The 16,106-nt window shown below is 49.1% G+C and overlaps 1 protein-coding gene across 2 annotated transcripts in view; it reads left to right on the top strand.

Annotated features, from left to right (window-relative positions):
• Nucleotides 1-16,106, top strand: part of PTP4A3 (protein tyrosine phosphatase 4A3) — a 49,967-nt gene that overhangs the window by 13,434 nt on the left and 20,427 nt on the right. The window contains exons 1-2 of one of the 2 annotated variants that reach the window (XM_036765707.1): nucleotides 1,690-2,046; nucleotides 8,858-9,973. In XM_036765707.1, the coding sequence (XP_036621602.1) occupies nucleotides 9,869-9,973 (105 nt within the window). In that variant the 5' untranslated portion in view covers nucleotides 1,690-2,046; nucleotides 8,858-9,868. Of the gene's footprint in view, nucleotides 1-1,689; nucleotides 2,047-8,857; nucleotides 9,974-16,106 lie in introns of those variants that run through there. The other variant, XM_036765709.1, reaches the window with a different exon arrangement.

The following is a 16,106-nucleotide window of genomic DNA, read 5'->3' as shown; positions in this document are numbered from 1 at the left end:
TTGTACCACTTCATTTTGTACCTGTCCAACACATAATATCGTTTATTATAGTTCTATTGTTTGTATCTGATATCTCTCCTAGATGGTCAATTCCTTGAAGGCTGGTATTTCATATTATCTGAACTGTGTATCTAGCTCCCTCAGCATGAAGCACATGGTAGGCACTCTAAAATATCTGTCAAATGAACGGGTGAATACAATTGTGTTGGTAACAATATATGAAACAATGTAGGGGAATGTTTTGAAAATGTGTCAGGTCTTATACAGATGGGAGCTGGGGTCTTCATAGAATTTCTGTCATTATAATTCCTGCCCCCACTGCTCCCCAGCTTCTATGCCAGCCTTTGTGGCATATGAGATAGAAGGCACAGTACTTGTGATGACTAGAAAGACCAATCTCTTAGGGCTTCAGATTTTCCAAAACCATTCAAAAATTATAGGATGTGCAAGACTATCTCTATACTATGTGCCCTCTGTGGGCCTAGAAGAGACAGGGTAGACCTGGAACTCTGATTTCCTGGAGCCCTTAGACTGGGAACAAAAAGGTGGCCCCATCCTTTTAAACTCAGTGGGACTGAGGTTTCTCTAGTTAACCTCAGGGCATCCCAGTCAGAGACAGATTCCAAAGCTAGGCCCAGTCTCTGAAACACAGCCTTCATTTGATGGTGTACAGGAAGAGAACCCCAGGACTCAGTCATTCTCATTCATACTCTCAATCTCTCTCTCCCTCCCCCTACCTCTCTCCTTCCCTCCCCCCCACCCTTTCACACACACACGAAGGAGGAGCCCACTCAGCTTTTGATCTGTCTGGGAGTTCTCCACCCCCATTTCCCCCTCATTTGTTCCCTTCAACCCCATTGTGACCTCTCTCTATTCTTCCCTAACCCTAGTTCTTTCTCTTTCCTTGTTCATCTTGCAGTCTCATTTCTTCTCTTCCTTTTTTTCTCCCTCCTACCTCAGGTAGGTTTGGTAAAGGAAGAAGGCTTGTCTTGGAACTAAGAAGACCTCCACTGAGTTCTGACGCTTACAGGCTTAGCAAACTTTCGCCAGCCCACTTCCCTTCTCTGAGGGTTAGCTTCATTTCTCTGTAAAATGAGGGGTTTCAACTAGATGGTCTCTCAGGCCCCTTCCCCCTTGAAATCTACGAACCCAAATGGGTATAATTAAACCTTGTACTGTCCAGAGCTGATGTGAGGAAGGCCTTCAAGTACGATTAAAAAGTGAATTTTCCTTATAGTTATGCCCTTTCTAGGTCGAGTGTCTCTACTCTCCCCTTTCTCTCTTTTCTTTTTGGTTCCTGTTCTCATCCTTTCTTTCCTCCCTCCCGCATTCTGCAGTTTTCCCTCACTCTTTTCTCTCTACCTCTACTCACCTCTTGTCTTTCTCCCCTCCTCTTCACTCATTCTCCTCCTCCTTTTCTTCTCCCTCCCTTTCTCCCCCCTCCCCTACTCCTCCCCCATCCCCTTCTCCCCCCTTCACTTCTCCTCCCCCTCCTCTCTCTCTCTCTACTCGGCTCTCTTCTCTCGCTCCCCGCCTCTCCCCGCCCCCAGTCCCAGCTCTGCTCTGGCCCCAGCCCAGTTCCCTGCCTCCGAGGGCCCTCCCCCTTCCCCGATCCTGGCCCCGTTGGCCCCTCCCCACCGGGCCGGCCTGGGAAATGCCTAAGGGGCCCCGTGAGCTGGAGAGGTGAGTGTGTATGTGTGTGTGTGTTCGCTCATTCGCTTGCTCGCTCGCTCGCTTGTCAGCGTCATGTGCCCAGCAGGGCAGCCCCAGACTGGTTCCCGGCGGCCGTATTAAGGTCACACACTCACCGTGCAGCCCCACACAGCCCAGCCCAGTCCGGCCCGGCGCGGCGCGCCGCGGCGCAGCGCAGCGCTGCCCAGCCCGGCTCAGCCCAGCTCAGCCCCGAGCGGCGCATCGCTGCGCAGCGCCCGGCAGCGCGGCTCAGCCCCTGCGAGGAGCCCCGATCGCTCCCCTCGGCTCGGCTCCGCTTAGCTCGGCTCCGCTGCGCTCTCCTTCCCTGGCCGGCGCCCCGGCGGTGACTCAGAGGTGAGCCCCCTTCCCCCGCCCTCTCCCCCACAGCTGCCCTTGGACCCTGCGGGAGCACATGGGGAGAGAGGTGCGCTGGGGGATACCAAGCCCTGGGCACATTTGGGTGGCTTGTGAAAAACGCCCTTCTCCCAGGCCTGGCTCAGGGCTTTTCTTTCCTGGAAGGGGGGTGGGGAAGGCTGGGGATGGCTTCTTTGTTTTGGGGAAGCTTCCTGTGCCGAGTGTGTGTGTGTGTGTGTGTGTGTGTGTGCTCGCGCGCTTGTGTGTGCGCATGCATACACACATGTGGGTGTCATTGTGCTCCCGGCTGTGCTTTAGAACATGTGGAAGTTGCAGCTTTGGACTCAATATTTAGAGGAACTTCTAACACTGAGAGCTAGTGCATAGTGGCCTAGGCTTCATCCGCTTGTGGTAATGAGTTCCCCATCACTGGAGGTCTTCAAGCAGAGGCTGGTTCATGCTCGGATACGTTGTTGTACTCGGCCCTTTGGGTCCGTTTCAGCTCTTGAGATTACCTGATCCCCTGTGGACAGGCATGTGCTGTGAATATGATACCTATTTTTATGGTGCTGTAAGCTTCTCCCTTCTGGGAGGGGGTGCCTTCTGGCGCGTCTGTGGGGTTCAGTATGTATGTGTGTTCGTGGGGGCACAGCCCGGGGAATGTGCGTGCAGCTGGGTGTACTTTGTTGTAGAGACTGCCAGAGAATCGGGGTTCCCCGTGGGCTGGTCTTCGCGAACATGTGTTGGTGTGCATGCCCCCGCACATCTGAACCCACTGGCATGTGGATGAGCGTGAGTCTGTGTTGGTGTACACATGGGTGTGGAAGTAGGTTTTCAAAAGGCTGTAGGAACAGGAATGCATGGTTCTCACTCTCAGAAAGAAGCAGCCTTTCTGGCAGCAGAGCAGTGTTGGTCCCCAGCACCTGTGGGAGCTGGGGGGAGGGAGGGGGAAACCTGTTGCTTTCAGCTGGATGTTTGGCTGAAGTTTGGGGGCCATCGTGTGTGTGTGCGTGTGCGCTCATTTCCGGAGCAAAGAGGTGTGGAGGTGTGTGTGTGTGGCAAAAGAGGGTCATATGTGACTTCAAGAGAGCCAGTGTTCCCATGTATATCTATGGGAATATATGTTGGGGGAGGTGAGTGTTTATTTGGCGTGTGTGTGTGTGTGTGTGTGTGTGTTTGTATGTGTATGGTGGCGGGTTGTATTTGTGTGTTCTTGTCAGAATGTGTGGTGATATGTGTATTCTGGGTGAAAACGAATAGGGGAGAGTTTGGGTATTGTTTAAGAGAGACCTATGTGTTTGGGGGTGGTGTATGTAGGTGTGGAGTGGGGAGGAGGGAGGAGGTCTATTTGGAGATTTTGAGTTAGTGTGTTGCAGGAGAGTATGTGTATATGTTTGAGGTGTGTTTATGTGTTCTTGTGTTAAAATGTATGTCAGAGGGGAATTTGTGTCTGTGTGTAGTGGTGGGGAGGGTGTATCTTGGGGAAATGAATGCTCCTTGCTGGAGGAAGTATGTGTGGGGATTTTGTGTATTTGCATCTTTGTATAGCTAGAGATGTATGTGTATGGGTGTGTAAGGAGGGTATTTATAGAGGAATGTGAATGTGTGCATATCTAAGAAAGGGACCTTGTTTGAGTGGGCTCTGTAGGAGTTGGACTTGGGTTTGAAAGAGATGATATTGCTTTGGAGATTAGCTGTGGGCTCAGGAACAATCGATGTCTACCCCAGACCCTCATAGTTGTAGCTCTGGGCACTGAGATTGGATCCTCCTTGCTAGAGATGAACAGTTCCTGGCTTTGATAGTCACATTTTCCTCTCTTGTTCATGCCTCTCTTTTCTATTCTCATCTCCCAGCCTTTTCTCTTTGGGCCTGGGGCAATTCTCTTTACCCCTTGATCTAGCCTGTCTCCCTCTAAGTTTTTCCACCCCCTAGCACACCTTCATCCTACTGAAAGAAGGTTTGCCAGTACTAGTTGCTTTTCCCAAACATCCCTCCCTTTCCTTTTCGCTTCCCTGCCTCTCTTCTCTTTTGCCCCAGCCCCAGGTGGGGAGAGGTCTGAGAATTAACTGCCCCTGTGGATCATACTGTTACTGAGAGGCAGCCTGGTTAAAAGAGCTTTCTGGCGTGGGTGTCAGGGGCTCCGGGAGTCACTGATCCCAGCTGCTTTGCTGTGGACTTGTAGCGTGACTTCAGGGATATTAATTATTCCCAGTCTCTAGGCTGTAGTTCTAAAATTCTGTTATTGTGAGGCAGGGCTTCCCAAGCCATTTTCAGCTTCTGTACTTTCTGGCTTTTCAGCAAATCTTTCCATACACCTTCATCAAATAAAGAGATCAGTTTTTTAAGAGCTTACCATGTGTATGTATGAAATAGATTAAAGAGATTAATTAGGTTTTCTTCTGCCAAGAGTACACACAGAATTTTGTAACTTCAGTGATTGAGATCAGTTTGGAGTTTGTGGATCATTTCATAAGATAATATAGTTGCTTTGCCAGATAATCCCCTTATTCTGTTGACAAGTTTCTTGTAACTTTTGGGGAGTCTGCAGACGCCAGGTTTAGAACTTTGAAACACTGCTCTTAAAGGTGGCTTATGGGAAGTGTGGAGTAGTGAAGGAACTCTGGACTTTAGAATCCAAAGACCTGGGTTCAGATATTGCTGTTTATTGGTCAGTGACTGTAGGTTGCCATTTGACCTCTTCCAGGCCTAGGTTTCTCATGGGTAAAATGGAAGGTTGATATGCAGCTCTAGCTTTAAGGTCCTTTCAAACTCAAAAGTTCAGTGGTAAGTGGAGATACATGGGAGAAAGTAGATAGTCATAGACTGTCAGAGTAGGTAGAGATGTGTGCCCTGGAGGAACTTCCACCCCAGGGGTTCCCCCACTCCTGATTGTTGCTGCTTACTGTCCCACTTGTTGTTCCAGGAAAGCCCCAGTCATGCTTCATCACTCTCCTTTTTAGCCTTTTAGTCAATTACCTTACTTCCTCATTTGTACCCTTTTCTTCACTTCCCCTAGCTCTCCAGTTCTGGAATCATGGACCACAATCACTGTTCTTGGATGGGACGAGTCAGTCTCCTCCTCCTTTAGACTTCAGTAATCAATCTTCCCAGTACCTTTTTGGACCAAAGAGTTCTTCCATGGCCATCACTTGCAGGTAGCACAGTGGATGGCCCTGCACGTGGAAGCAGGAAAGCACTCTGAATTCTGTCTCAGACATTCTCTAGCTGGGTAACCCTGGGCAAGCCATGGAACTTCTCTGAGCCTCAGTTTTCTCATCGGTAACCTACCTCATGGGGCTGTTGTGAGGCTTTAATTAGATAACTTATGTAAAGAGTTTTGCAAACCTTAAAGAGTTCTCTGTGCATGAGCTGTTATTATCTCTATGTGCTTCTGACATTGGAATGTAGTTTCCTTGAAGGCAGGAACTGTCCTTGCTTTTGCATTTATATCCCTGGCACTCAGCACAGTGCTTGGCACATAGTCAGCATTAAATAAATGCTTTTTCATTCATTTATTCATTCAGCTAGTTCAGGCCTCTTCTTTTATAGAAAAATATATTGAGACCCCAGAGAGGAAGGGACGTGCCCAAAGTCATATAGAATCATTAGCAAGGAAGAGGCTTGAACCTAGGTTTCCTAGGTTCCCAGTCATATGTTCTTTCCATACCATACTGTTTCATATAATTCTGGGAGTGCACTTTGTTGTTTTTGTTGTTGTTCAGTTTTTTCAGTTGTGCCTGACTTGTCGTGACTCCATCTGGGGTTTTCTTGGCAAAGATGCTAGAGTGGTTTCTCATTTCCTTCTTCAGCTCATTTTACAGATGAGGAAACTGAGGCAAACAGGGTTAGGTGACTTATCCAGGGTCATGCAGCTAATATGTTTCTGAGGCTGAATCTGACTTTCGTATTCCTGACTCCAGGCCCACTGCATGATCTGGCTGTTTCAGGAGTGCTGTGGAACAAACCTTTATTAAGAGCCTGCTAGGTGCCAAGCACTGTGCTGGACAGTGGGGCTACAAGGACAGAAAGAAGCTTACATGAATGTTTGATGTGTCTAAGAGTTGGGAATTAGGACTTCTAATTTCTAATAAGGGCCTCTTTTCCTTTGCCAGCTTTTTCCTGCCAATCAGTGAGCCCCCTTTTCACGCCCCTTGCTTGGAGAGGAGTAGTCTCCCTGGGCCCAGGCATCAGGGCCGGGTCCCTACCTGGCCTCCCTTTCCTGAGGAGCAGCAAGTTTCTGTTGCTCAGGCTTTGTTGGGGGAGTTGGGCTTGGGCTTGGAAGTCCCTCCTGAAGAAGACCCATGAAGCCCTGGGTTCCTGCCTTTCTCTCTTCTTTTTTGCCTTTTAGCAGGGGAGGCAACAGGGTTGAGACAAAGATGTGTGGGCTAACCAGGAGTGACTGGCATTTCCTCTTACACACACACATACTCTCTCTCACACACACGCACACTCACACTCTCTCTCTCTCTCTCACACACACACACACACACACACACACACACACACACACACACGCACGCACACATGTATGCCCTCATACTTGCCATTTCAGACACAAATCCATGCACATACATGCATATATCCACACTTTCCCTCCCACTGAGTTGGTTACCTGCTTGTTCATACTCACTATCAATAAGCATTTATAAAGTGCCCACTGTGTGCCAGGAAGTGTAGTCAAGCATTGGGGGTACAAGGAGAACAACACTGCATTTCACGCTCTTGAGGAACTCCCAGTCTAATGGAGGAGACAGCATCTGAATAACTCTGTCCACATAGGATAGACACAGCGTACTCATGCCCACCTATCTCTGCATGTGCTTGTATACGTATAGACCTCTAAACATAGACACCAGCACCCACATTTACAAATGTGTAGGCACACACATACAGATACACATCTGATACCCCCCTCAACACGCAGCTGCACACCTAGCCACACACATAGTTATCCTCGTATTGTCTCTCTGGTGCATATAAGCAAAGGAAGACAGACACTGATATGCTATGCACAAACTCATACGTGTGTATACACACATAGGCACACAACAAACAGAAGCACTCTTCATACAGTCAGCTATGTACATATGGTGTTCCCCCTGCCCCATGTAAAAAATATGTCCAGGAGACAAAACAGACATGCCCATGTATATACAAGCTCCCTTTCATTCCCCTGCACACACACATACACACAGAGAACATACACACACACACACACACACACACACACACACACACACATACACATATACATACACACATACACTTCAGGTCCCCGCAGCTGTCTCCTTGCCCACAACTACTGTTTCTCTTTTCTCAGCTCAGAAGGGGAGGCTGGGGTGTTGCTGGCCTGGGAAGAGGTGAGGGGAATTTCCCCAGCGCCTGTGTGGGTGTGGGGACCCTTGACACTAAGATGCCTTCCATCTCTGGGGATCTATGAGCCCCAAGTTGGGCGGTAGGCCAGAGCTGGGAGAATCTGGCAATAGCCTCCCCCTTATCTTTTTGGTTGGGGGGAGGGCGGGGGATGTGGGAAGGTGTTTCTGACAGCTGCCCCACGGCGTCATATCCTTCCTTCTTGGCTGTTCTACGCTGACCTTCCTGGGTCAGCCAACTCTGTAACACCGGAAAGTGTGGCTAAGAAACCCTAGCTAGGGCCCTCCTGGTCTGTGTGACTGCAGGGCATAGGTCACCCCATGACCTCCTTCCTCATGGTGGTGGAAGTATCACTGCTCCCTGGTCAGAATGAGGCAGAGACAACTGCCAACAGCAGTATGTTCCAAAACACCACTATCTCATTGGCTCTTTACTAGAGATCCCTGTGAGGTAAGGAGGGAGGTAGGGTGAGCAGGGATCATAGGATCCTAGGAGCTAAAACTGGAAATGACCTTGGAGAGCATCTGGTCCAGTCTCCTTCATTTATACATGAAGAAACAGAGACCTAGAGAAGGTAAAGAGACTTTGCCACGGTCACCCAGGTGATAAGGTACAGAGTCAGGTTTGGAAACCAGGTCCTTTGAGATCAAGGTCATGGGCTTTCTCATTGTACCAGTCTCTCATTAGCCTCATTTCACAGGTGGACAAACCGAGGCCCTGAGTGGACATGTGGGCAGCTATGTGGCACATTGCTGGGCTTGGAGTTAGGAAGACCTGAGTTCAAATGTGGCCTCAGAAACTAGCTCTGTGACCCTGGGCAAATCATTTAGCTCTGTCTCAGTTTCTTCATCTGTAAAATGAGCTGGAGAAGGAAATGGCAAACCATTTGGGTATCTCTGCCAAGAAAACTCCAAGTGGGGTCATGAAGACTGAAACAACTAAATGACAAAAGAGGACATGTGGCGTGTTTGTAGTAGGAGAGCCTGGAACTAGAACCCAGTTCTCTTGACTCTTTAGCTCTGACATCTTCAGTTCTGTTCTGACATTCCCTCTAGTTCCCTGACATTCTGTGGCTCTAATACGCCAAAAGAGTGCACCTTGGCCATGTTACTCAGTGGGTCAAACATGGTGGTATTGAAGCCAGGGTTGCCAGTTTGATCCCTCCATGAGTCAGTTAACTGTTTGCTGAGTCCTCATTCTAGTCACTGTCTGAGTCCTAATCCTAGCAGCTACCTCAAAGTTCCATACTTGAGGGCATTAGGACACTCCCTGACAGGAGAGTGGGGTTGGTTCAGTGCCCCACCATCCCTGCTGCAGTAGACACAGTGTGGAGCCCATGTGGTCACCTACACAGGTTAGTTATCTCATAGTAGGAGTGATGGCAAGGTGGAGTCAGAATAATGGATTTTAAAAAATTATTTTTCCCTCTCTTCCCAGAAGTTGCTGGCTTTTGAACAGCCCAGAATTTATGGAGACGCCTGTGGGGAGCAGCTTTGAATACTGCCACGCGCAACATCGCGCCCGCCGGTGAGGAGGCGCCTGCGCCCAGCTGTCACCATTCAAGGCTCCTGCGAATGGCTCCCAACGCCCGGCGTCCGCCCGTGGCTGTCCCTGCTGCCTGAGCCCCCTGCTGCTCCCAAGGACTCCCCGTACCCCGATGGGGTAACGTGACCCAGGACGCCGTCACTGCCCCGAACTTTTCAGTATCTACAGAGGCCTTCTCTCCCCAGTCGAGTTCAGTTTTACGTTGCTTCTGTTCCTTGGGTTTTTTTTCTTTTTTCTTTTTCTTTTTTTTTTTTAAACTTGGATCCCTCTGTTCTTTTGGTTGCCCACCCCAAGAGTGGAAGAGGGAAGGCTGAAGTGGCTCCTTGAGCATCTTTCTGCTGCTGGACGGACTGGGCTGTGTACAGCTGCATCCCACTGCCCAGACGGGGGCTCACAGAACAGCAGGATCTATGGTCTTTGTCCTTGGGGCCCTCTTCTCCCCATCCTACCCCATCTAAGTATTTGGCTTCAAGTTCTGGAGTCTTGGCCTGGTTGTTACGTGTATAGGAGGGCTTTTTTGGGGGTGGGGGGAGGGGTGTATTTTTTTTTTTAAGAGTCAGGCTTTTTGGTGATTTTTTTTTGCTTTTGTTTTTCTTTTTAACAGACTAGAACCCTTGTGACAACCGTAACACGTTCCCAGAAGCCGATAACATTTGCACAACATTTGTGTTGGTTTTGAGGGGTGTTGCTTTTTAACTCTTCTTTTCCCCCCACCCTCAAAAAGCACAGGGCTCTATTTTTCTCATCTGGGTGTTTTATTTTATTTTAATTTTTTTTTTGGTGGAGGTAGGGATCTGACGGGCGCCCTGGTCCCTTTGTACCTCCCCATCCCTGATTGCTCCTCTGGTCTTCCCCCCTCCCTGGCCCCTTTCTTACCTTCCTGCTGCCACAAGAGGCCACACCATGGCTCGGATGAACCGGCCAGCCCCTGTTGAGGTCTGCTACAAGAACATGCGGTTCCTCATAACTCACAATCCCACCAATGCCACCTTGAACACCTTCATTGAGGTAAATCCCTTCAGTGGGCTGGGACATATGGGGGCAGTGGGGAGAGGGTGAGCATCTAGAGGCCTTGGTTCAGATATGAGCTCTGCCATTTTAAATTCTGTGTCCTTGGGGTGAAACACTTCACCTCTCAAGTGTGCTCGTCCATAAAATGAAGAGGGTGGATGAGGGGATTGCTGAGGCCTCGTTGAGCTCTTATAAGGTGGAATTCTGGGGGTTTTAGTCTTAATAATCCTTCACCTCCCCACTAGTCCTTTCTTGACATCTCATTGTGACATGGAGGTAACCCTGGGTCTTTGCAACTCGGAAAGGCTAAGTTTGGAGAGGTCCGTTATCGGACACTTGGCCACCAGGTGATGATGGAACTGAGGAAACCAGAACTGTATCCTGTAGCATCAGGAGGCTGTGATTTCCACCAGTGGCAGTTCTACTCACACCAGTGAAATCACAGAGCCTTAAAGTATGGAGGGATAATTGCTCACATCCCTGTGGCCCAGAGGAAAGAGCTGTGGACACTGCAATAGGGAGACCTGGCTTTCAGTCCCAACTCTGTCACTGACTTGGCATGCTGCCATGGACAAATGTCCCCACAGGGTTACACTGGCCACGTGGGTTATATGACTGAAAAGGAGCCCCACATGTTTTCTTCCCTTTACCCCAGGACACAGTGTCTTTAGCTGGTGGCTGTAGCTGCTCTTTGCAGAGAACAGTAGTGTTTGCAGACTCCCTTGGCTGTTGGCAGTGCCTGGTGCTTTGTCCAGCATTCTGCTACATTTTCCCATGGGCAAAATCCGGTGGAGGTTTGAAGACCTACCAACTGCCACCAACTTTTAGGAAGAGCACTGTGGTGGCAGTCAGAAAACTTGGGTTCAGATTCTGACTGTACTACTTATTATGTGATCGTAGGCAAGTGCTCTTTCCCTCTCCCCCCTTTTTAATTGCATTTTCTTTAAATAAGGGAGTTGGACTAACTACTTTTGAGGTTCCTCCCAGCTCTAGGTGTGTGATCTTCTAAAGTCCCTTGATGCTCCAAGTCCTGTGATCTATTACCTGACATGGCCCTGTTAGCAAAGCTCAGCTGCGTTCGTGGAACCTGCGGCAAACCGTATGGAATCTCTCATTGTCCGTAGAACTTGCAGCTTTTGAGGCTGCTTTCTTCTGGAGAACTTGTCATGTTAGCTCCTCAGCTAGCCCTCTTCCGCTTCCTGGTGACCAATTCACCAGGCTAAAATCTGCTTGGGGGCTCTGGTCTGCAGTCCGTGCTCCTTGCTGTCTGGCCTACGGTTTGCTTTGGGAACTGTGTCTGTTTTGCTTTTGGTGCCATCCTCTTCCATAGTTTCCTGCCTATTGCAAAAAGAGGTATGGATAAAGGAGATGAGAACGACATAGGGTTCCACAGAGTCCTCCTTCTCCCTGTCCGAAGCTAGGAAGGAGGGCTAAATCAGGGTACTCTGTCAGGATTGGATGAGATCCCATTGGGTTATAGAACCATGGTCTAAATCTAGTAAAGTAAAATTTAATCGGTTTAAATGCAAAGTATTTTTTTTTTTTTGATTAAAAAAGTCAACTGTGTGAATACAGGATTTGGGAGGGCAGTTGTTCAGATATTTGAAGGACTGCCCTGTGGTTTAAGGATTAGATTTGAGGCAACTAGGTACCACATTGTATAGAGGACTGGGCTTGGAGTTAGGAAGGCCTAAGTTCAAAGCCAGTCTTAGACACTATGTGATCCTGGACAGGTCACTTAAGCTGGATTTGCCTCTATTTCCTCAATGGAAGATTGAGTGACATAACATTTGTAAAGCACCTAGCAGAATGTCAGGCACATAGTAGGCACTTAAATTCTTATTCCCTTCCCCCTTGTTCTGCTTCGCTTCAGAGGCAGATAGCAACAGTTAGAATTGTGCGGGTGAGGTAAGGACTCCCTTGGTGGTAGTGAGTTACCCATCACTGGAGATATTCAGGTGGAATCAGGGATACGTGGAGGTGATGACTCTTCAGGTTTGAGTTGGGCCAGATGTACTGTGAACTACTTTCCTACTCTGAGATTCCCCAGTGGAAGGAGATAGGATTCTCGGGAGATCTGTTTTATAGAAGAGAGACTGAGGACGCAGGTGAGTCAGCTTTAAGATATTTACCTAGCCAATCTGCCTTGGAGATCAAGGGGATTTCAGTTACAGAACATTAGAAACCAAGCCTTCTAACTCCCAGTCCTCCTAGTTTTTCCTCATAGCAGCTCTGGGGGAGTATTTGAACTGGGTGTGGGCACCCCTGCCCTGAGGCACCAGCCTGAGACAGCCCCTCTGGTTTCTGGCCAAGTCATATGAAAGATTGTGGTCTCTGCTTAGAACTTGGTGCCGAAGAGGCTAAGGCCGCACGCTTGATCCCTGGGTGACCTGGTGAGTTGAGCTTTGTTTCCTTGGTGCAAGAGATAGAGCCCTCACCCCAGACTTAGCTCTAACCCCCATTTGCCTGAGATTGAGCCTAAAATCTGGCCACGAAGGGGCTTCAAGCCCCCAAATTCACCACTCCCCCTAACCTAACTTCTGTTGCACCTTAGGGATGATCTAGTCTAATTTCATTAATTAGAAGAGGACCCTGACCCCCAGAGAGAGGGAGTGCATTGCTCAAGGTTGCCCATCAGTGGAGCTGCAGGGACAGAATTGGAACCCAGGTCTTCTGATTTCCCCAGCCCAGGAATTTCTCCATTCCGCCAGTGTTGCATTTCAGACCTTGCTTTGAGAAGAAAGGGAAGTAGATGCCTCTTTCCCTACTGCTGCCCCTATTCTTGAACTGAGGCCCCTGCATTCCTTTGGGGAAGCCCCACGGCCCTCAAAATAGCCCATGGCATTTCACTAGGGCATCTGGCTATTTTTATTCTTGGGGGTGGGTAAGGAGGGGTGGTTTCCTCTGAGTGGGCCATGTGCTGTCATTACAGCCCCTTCCCAACACACGAAGACTGTTTCCAGAGGTCCAGGAAAAGAATTTGGCCTTTTCTTATCTTTGGCCAGAGGAGCTAGCAAAGGCACCACCTGGAGGCCAACCGAGATTAGAGGGTGGGATTGGGGTGGGGCTGACTTTGGACTAATGGGCATCCTCCTAGGGGAATGCCCTTGACACAGCCTTAATCCCACTAACTGCCTGAGCTGTGATTTCTGGTCTCAGGCAGAGCCTTAACCTCTGTCCAAAGTCCGAACCCTAAACCTGGCTCAGGACTGAGCTCTGACTCCTCAGATGTCTCCCAAGTCAAGGCTCCCTAGGGCTTTGATGTGAAAGAGAATGTGGCTCATTCCTATAGCTGGGAACATACCTCAGAGCATGAGTTCTGTTGGCTTTGTCAGAATCTTGCACAAAGAACAGACCTCGTACTCTAGGGAGTAGAATTTATAGGGATGAATGTTTTTCAACATGAAAAAACATTTTTAAGAATCTGAGCATTCCAATAGTAGGTAGGCAGTGAGCTCCCTGTCACTAGAGATATTCCAGTAGAGGCCATACTTCATTCTATTCTTCTTTTCTCCGCTCTCTCCTTCCTGGCTGGAGTTCCCCAAACCAGAGGAACTGGAATGGATTCCCGCTGCAAAACCAGGATTCTCTGCCCAGGGGTGGCTGGTTTGAGAGGCCACAAGACATAATGGAAAGAATACTACTGGACCTGGAGTCCAGGGACAGGGTCATAGCCTGGCTCTGCTGTTTATTAGCTGTTTAGCCTTAGGCAAATTACTGCCTCTCAGTGAGTCCACTTTGCCGATGAGTTCCACTCCAGACCCATGACACTTCCTAGCTGTGTGTCACTGGAGAAGTCACTTTGCTTCTCTTTGCCTCACTTACCTCAGTCATCAGAAGGGATAATAACAGCATTTACTTCCCAGGGTTGTTGTGAGGATCAAAAGATAATATTTATAACATGCCTAGCACAGTGCCTTGCACACAGTAGGCATTTAAATAAACAAATTCTTGTTTTCTTCCTATATAACAATTCTAATCCAATAAGTTAGGGAGTACAAGGAAGTCTTTCTGAGTCTAGGCCCAATACTCTTTTCCGCTGTGCCTCCTAGCTGGTTGTTGTGAGCAGTTTGTGTAGGGTTGTGGTAGATTTGACTCAGATGGCTGCTCTTGCCCTTCAAGGGTAGGGAAATTGGGCTCCAGACAGTTTCCTACTGGATATGTGTCAGGTGGGGGGGGCAGGAGCAGGTTGTTCTTTTAGAGGGTTAGGGTCAGTCCCGACCAGGACTCCCCAGCTTCAAGAAGTAACCAACCCCCTTCCCCTTCCCCACCCTTGCCAGGAGTCACAGGTGCAAGGTCCCACTGAAAGTTAGTGAGAGCTGAGACTGAGTCACCTCTCTGTGAGAGGCTCTGTAGTATCCCATCTGCCTTAATGAGGCTTCAGGGTTGAAGGATGATCGTGAAAGAGGCATGGACAGATAGGACTGTGGGCTATTTAGGAAGGAAAGGAGAGGGGGAAGTAAGAAAAAAGAGAGGGAGGTGAGGAAGAATGAAGGAAGGAGGGAAGAAAAAAGGAAGGGGGGAAGGAGGGAAAAGGGGAGGGAAGGGAGGAGAAGGAGGGAGGAAGAAGGGAGTGAGAGATGGAGAAAGGAAAGGAAAAGGTAGAGGAGGGAAGGGGAGAGAGGAAGGGAGGAAGGAAGAAAGGAAGGGAGGAAGAAAAAGTAGGAAAGGAAGGGAAGAGGGAAGGAGGAAGGAGATATATAGTGCTTGCTATATGTTAAGCACTTTATATTTATATATGTGCTGAGCACAAACATTAGGGAAAAGAAAGTGTTGGCTTTGCAATTCAGAGCATCTTACTTGAATTCCCTGAGCCTTACTGTCGTTACCTGTAAAATGGGGATAATCATATACTGAGTACCAGCAGAGGTGTTGTGAAGAAACAGCTTTGGAAACCTTTAACAAGGGCTATTTAAAGAGCGTCGTGTAGTAGTACAGAGGCAGGGTGTCAGTAGGTAGAGTGCTGGCCTCAAAGCCAGAAGGCCCTGGGTTCTAGTGTTGCCTCTGACACATAATTGCTCCTGAGGCCCTTTGCTTTCTTTTATCTGTAGGATAAGGGGGGGTGGTCTTGTCCTGTCTCTTAGGTCCCTCCCAACTCTAAATCCTCTGATGCACTTCCCCTCCCCCACAAATCCTTACCCATCTTCTCAAGTTTTCTCTCAGCTTCCCTCATTCCCACTGCCCCTGTCCCTGCACCAGGCAGGGATCACAGTGTTCCCAGCATCCAGGCTTGTCCTTGGTGGGGTCGAGGGGGGAACAAAAGATAGGGCTGAGCACAGCATCCTCCCCCAGGCCTGGGCCCCCGTGTCTGCCTGGGAAGGGAAGTAAAAGCATGAGGCCCCAGGAGGGAGATAGAGATGAAGGCTCGGGTGCAGTGTTGGGGAATGTTAAGAACCTTGGCTTGGCAGTTGGGAATTTTAATCTAGAGTCTGTCACTGATGAGGTGGGTGACCTTGGATCGGTCACCTCTTCTGTCTAGGTTTTCAGTCATCTGATCTGTAAAATTAGGTGCTTAGGCTAAACTGTGTCCGAGGTCCCTTCATGCTCTAGGAATCTGTGCATACATTGGAGTATCTAATCCTGAGGCCCTGGGCAGCGGGCCACGGGGGCTGGCTCAGCCCAGTGCCAGCAGCGCCTGCTGCCAGGTTTTCTACCCGAGCAGCTCTTTGGCCTCCCATGTCTGGGGGCCCTGAGGAGGGACAGGAGGAAAGGCACTTCCCTGGGGAGAATCTCTAGCTTTCAGAAAATTCTCTGCCTTTCCTAATAGTGCCTGAGAGGTCCCTGTCTTAAGTATCTCTATTCCACCTGAAATTCTTCAAGGACAGAACTATCTGCATTTTTCTATACAGCCCAGACCTCAGATGCTCTGGCTGCATAGTGACAGAGGGGGGCTGCCCTGAGCCATCTAGAATGCTTTGACCAGGTCTTGTGACCCTCTGGCCCTCTGTTTTGAAGGGGCCGGGAGATTCCAGCTTGAGCTGTGACCAGGAGCAGGACTCACACTGTGTGTAGTCAGGATGATCAGGGTCTCAGCCTCAGCTGTTGGTTAGTTTTCAGACTTTGAGATTATTATTAATCTCAAGGGTGAGCAGACATAGATTTGAGTGTAGAGTTCCTTATGCCTGGTGGC

Source organism: Trichosurus vulpecula, chromosome 1 (genome assembly GCF_011100635.1).
Source record: "Trichosurus vulpecula isolate mTriVul1 chromosome 1, mTriVul1.pri, whole genome shotgun sequence".
Taxonomy (NCBI): Eukaryota; Metazoa; Chordata; class Mammalia; order Diprotodontia; family Phalangeridae; genus Trichosurus; species Trichosurus vulpecula.
This window is presented reverse-complemented; position numbering and strand designations above follow the sequence as displayed.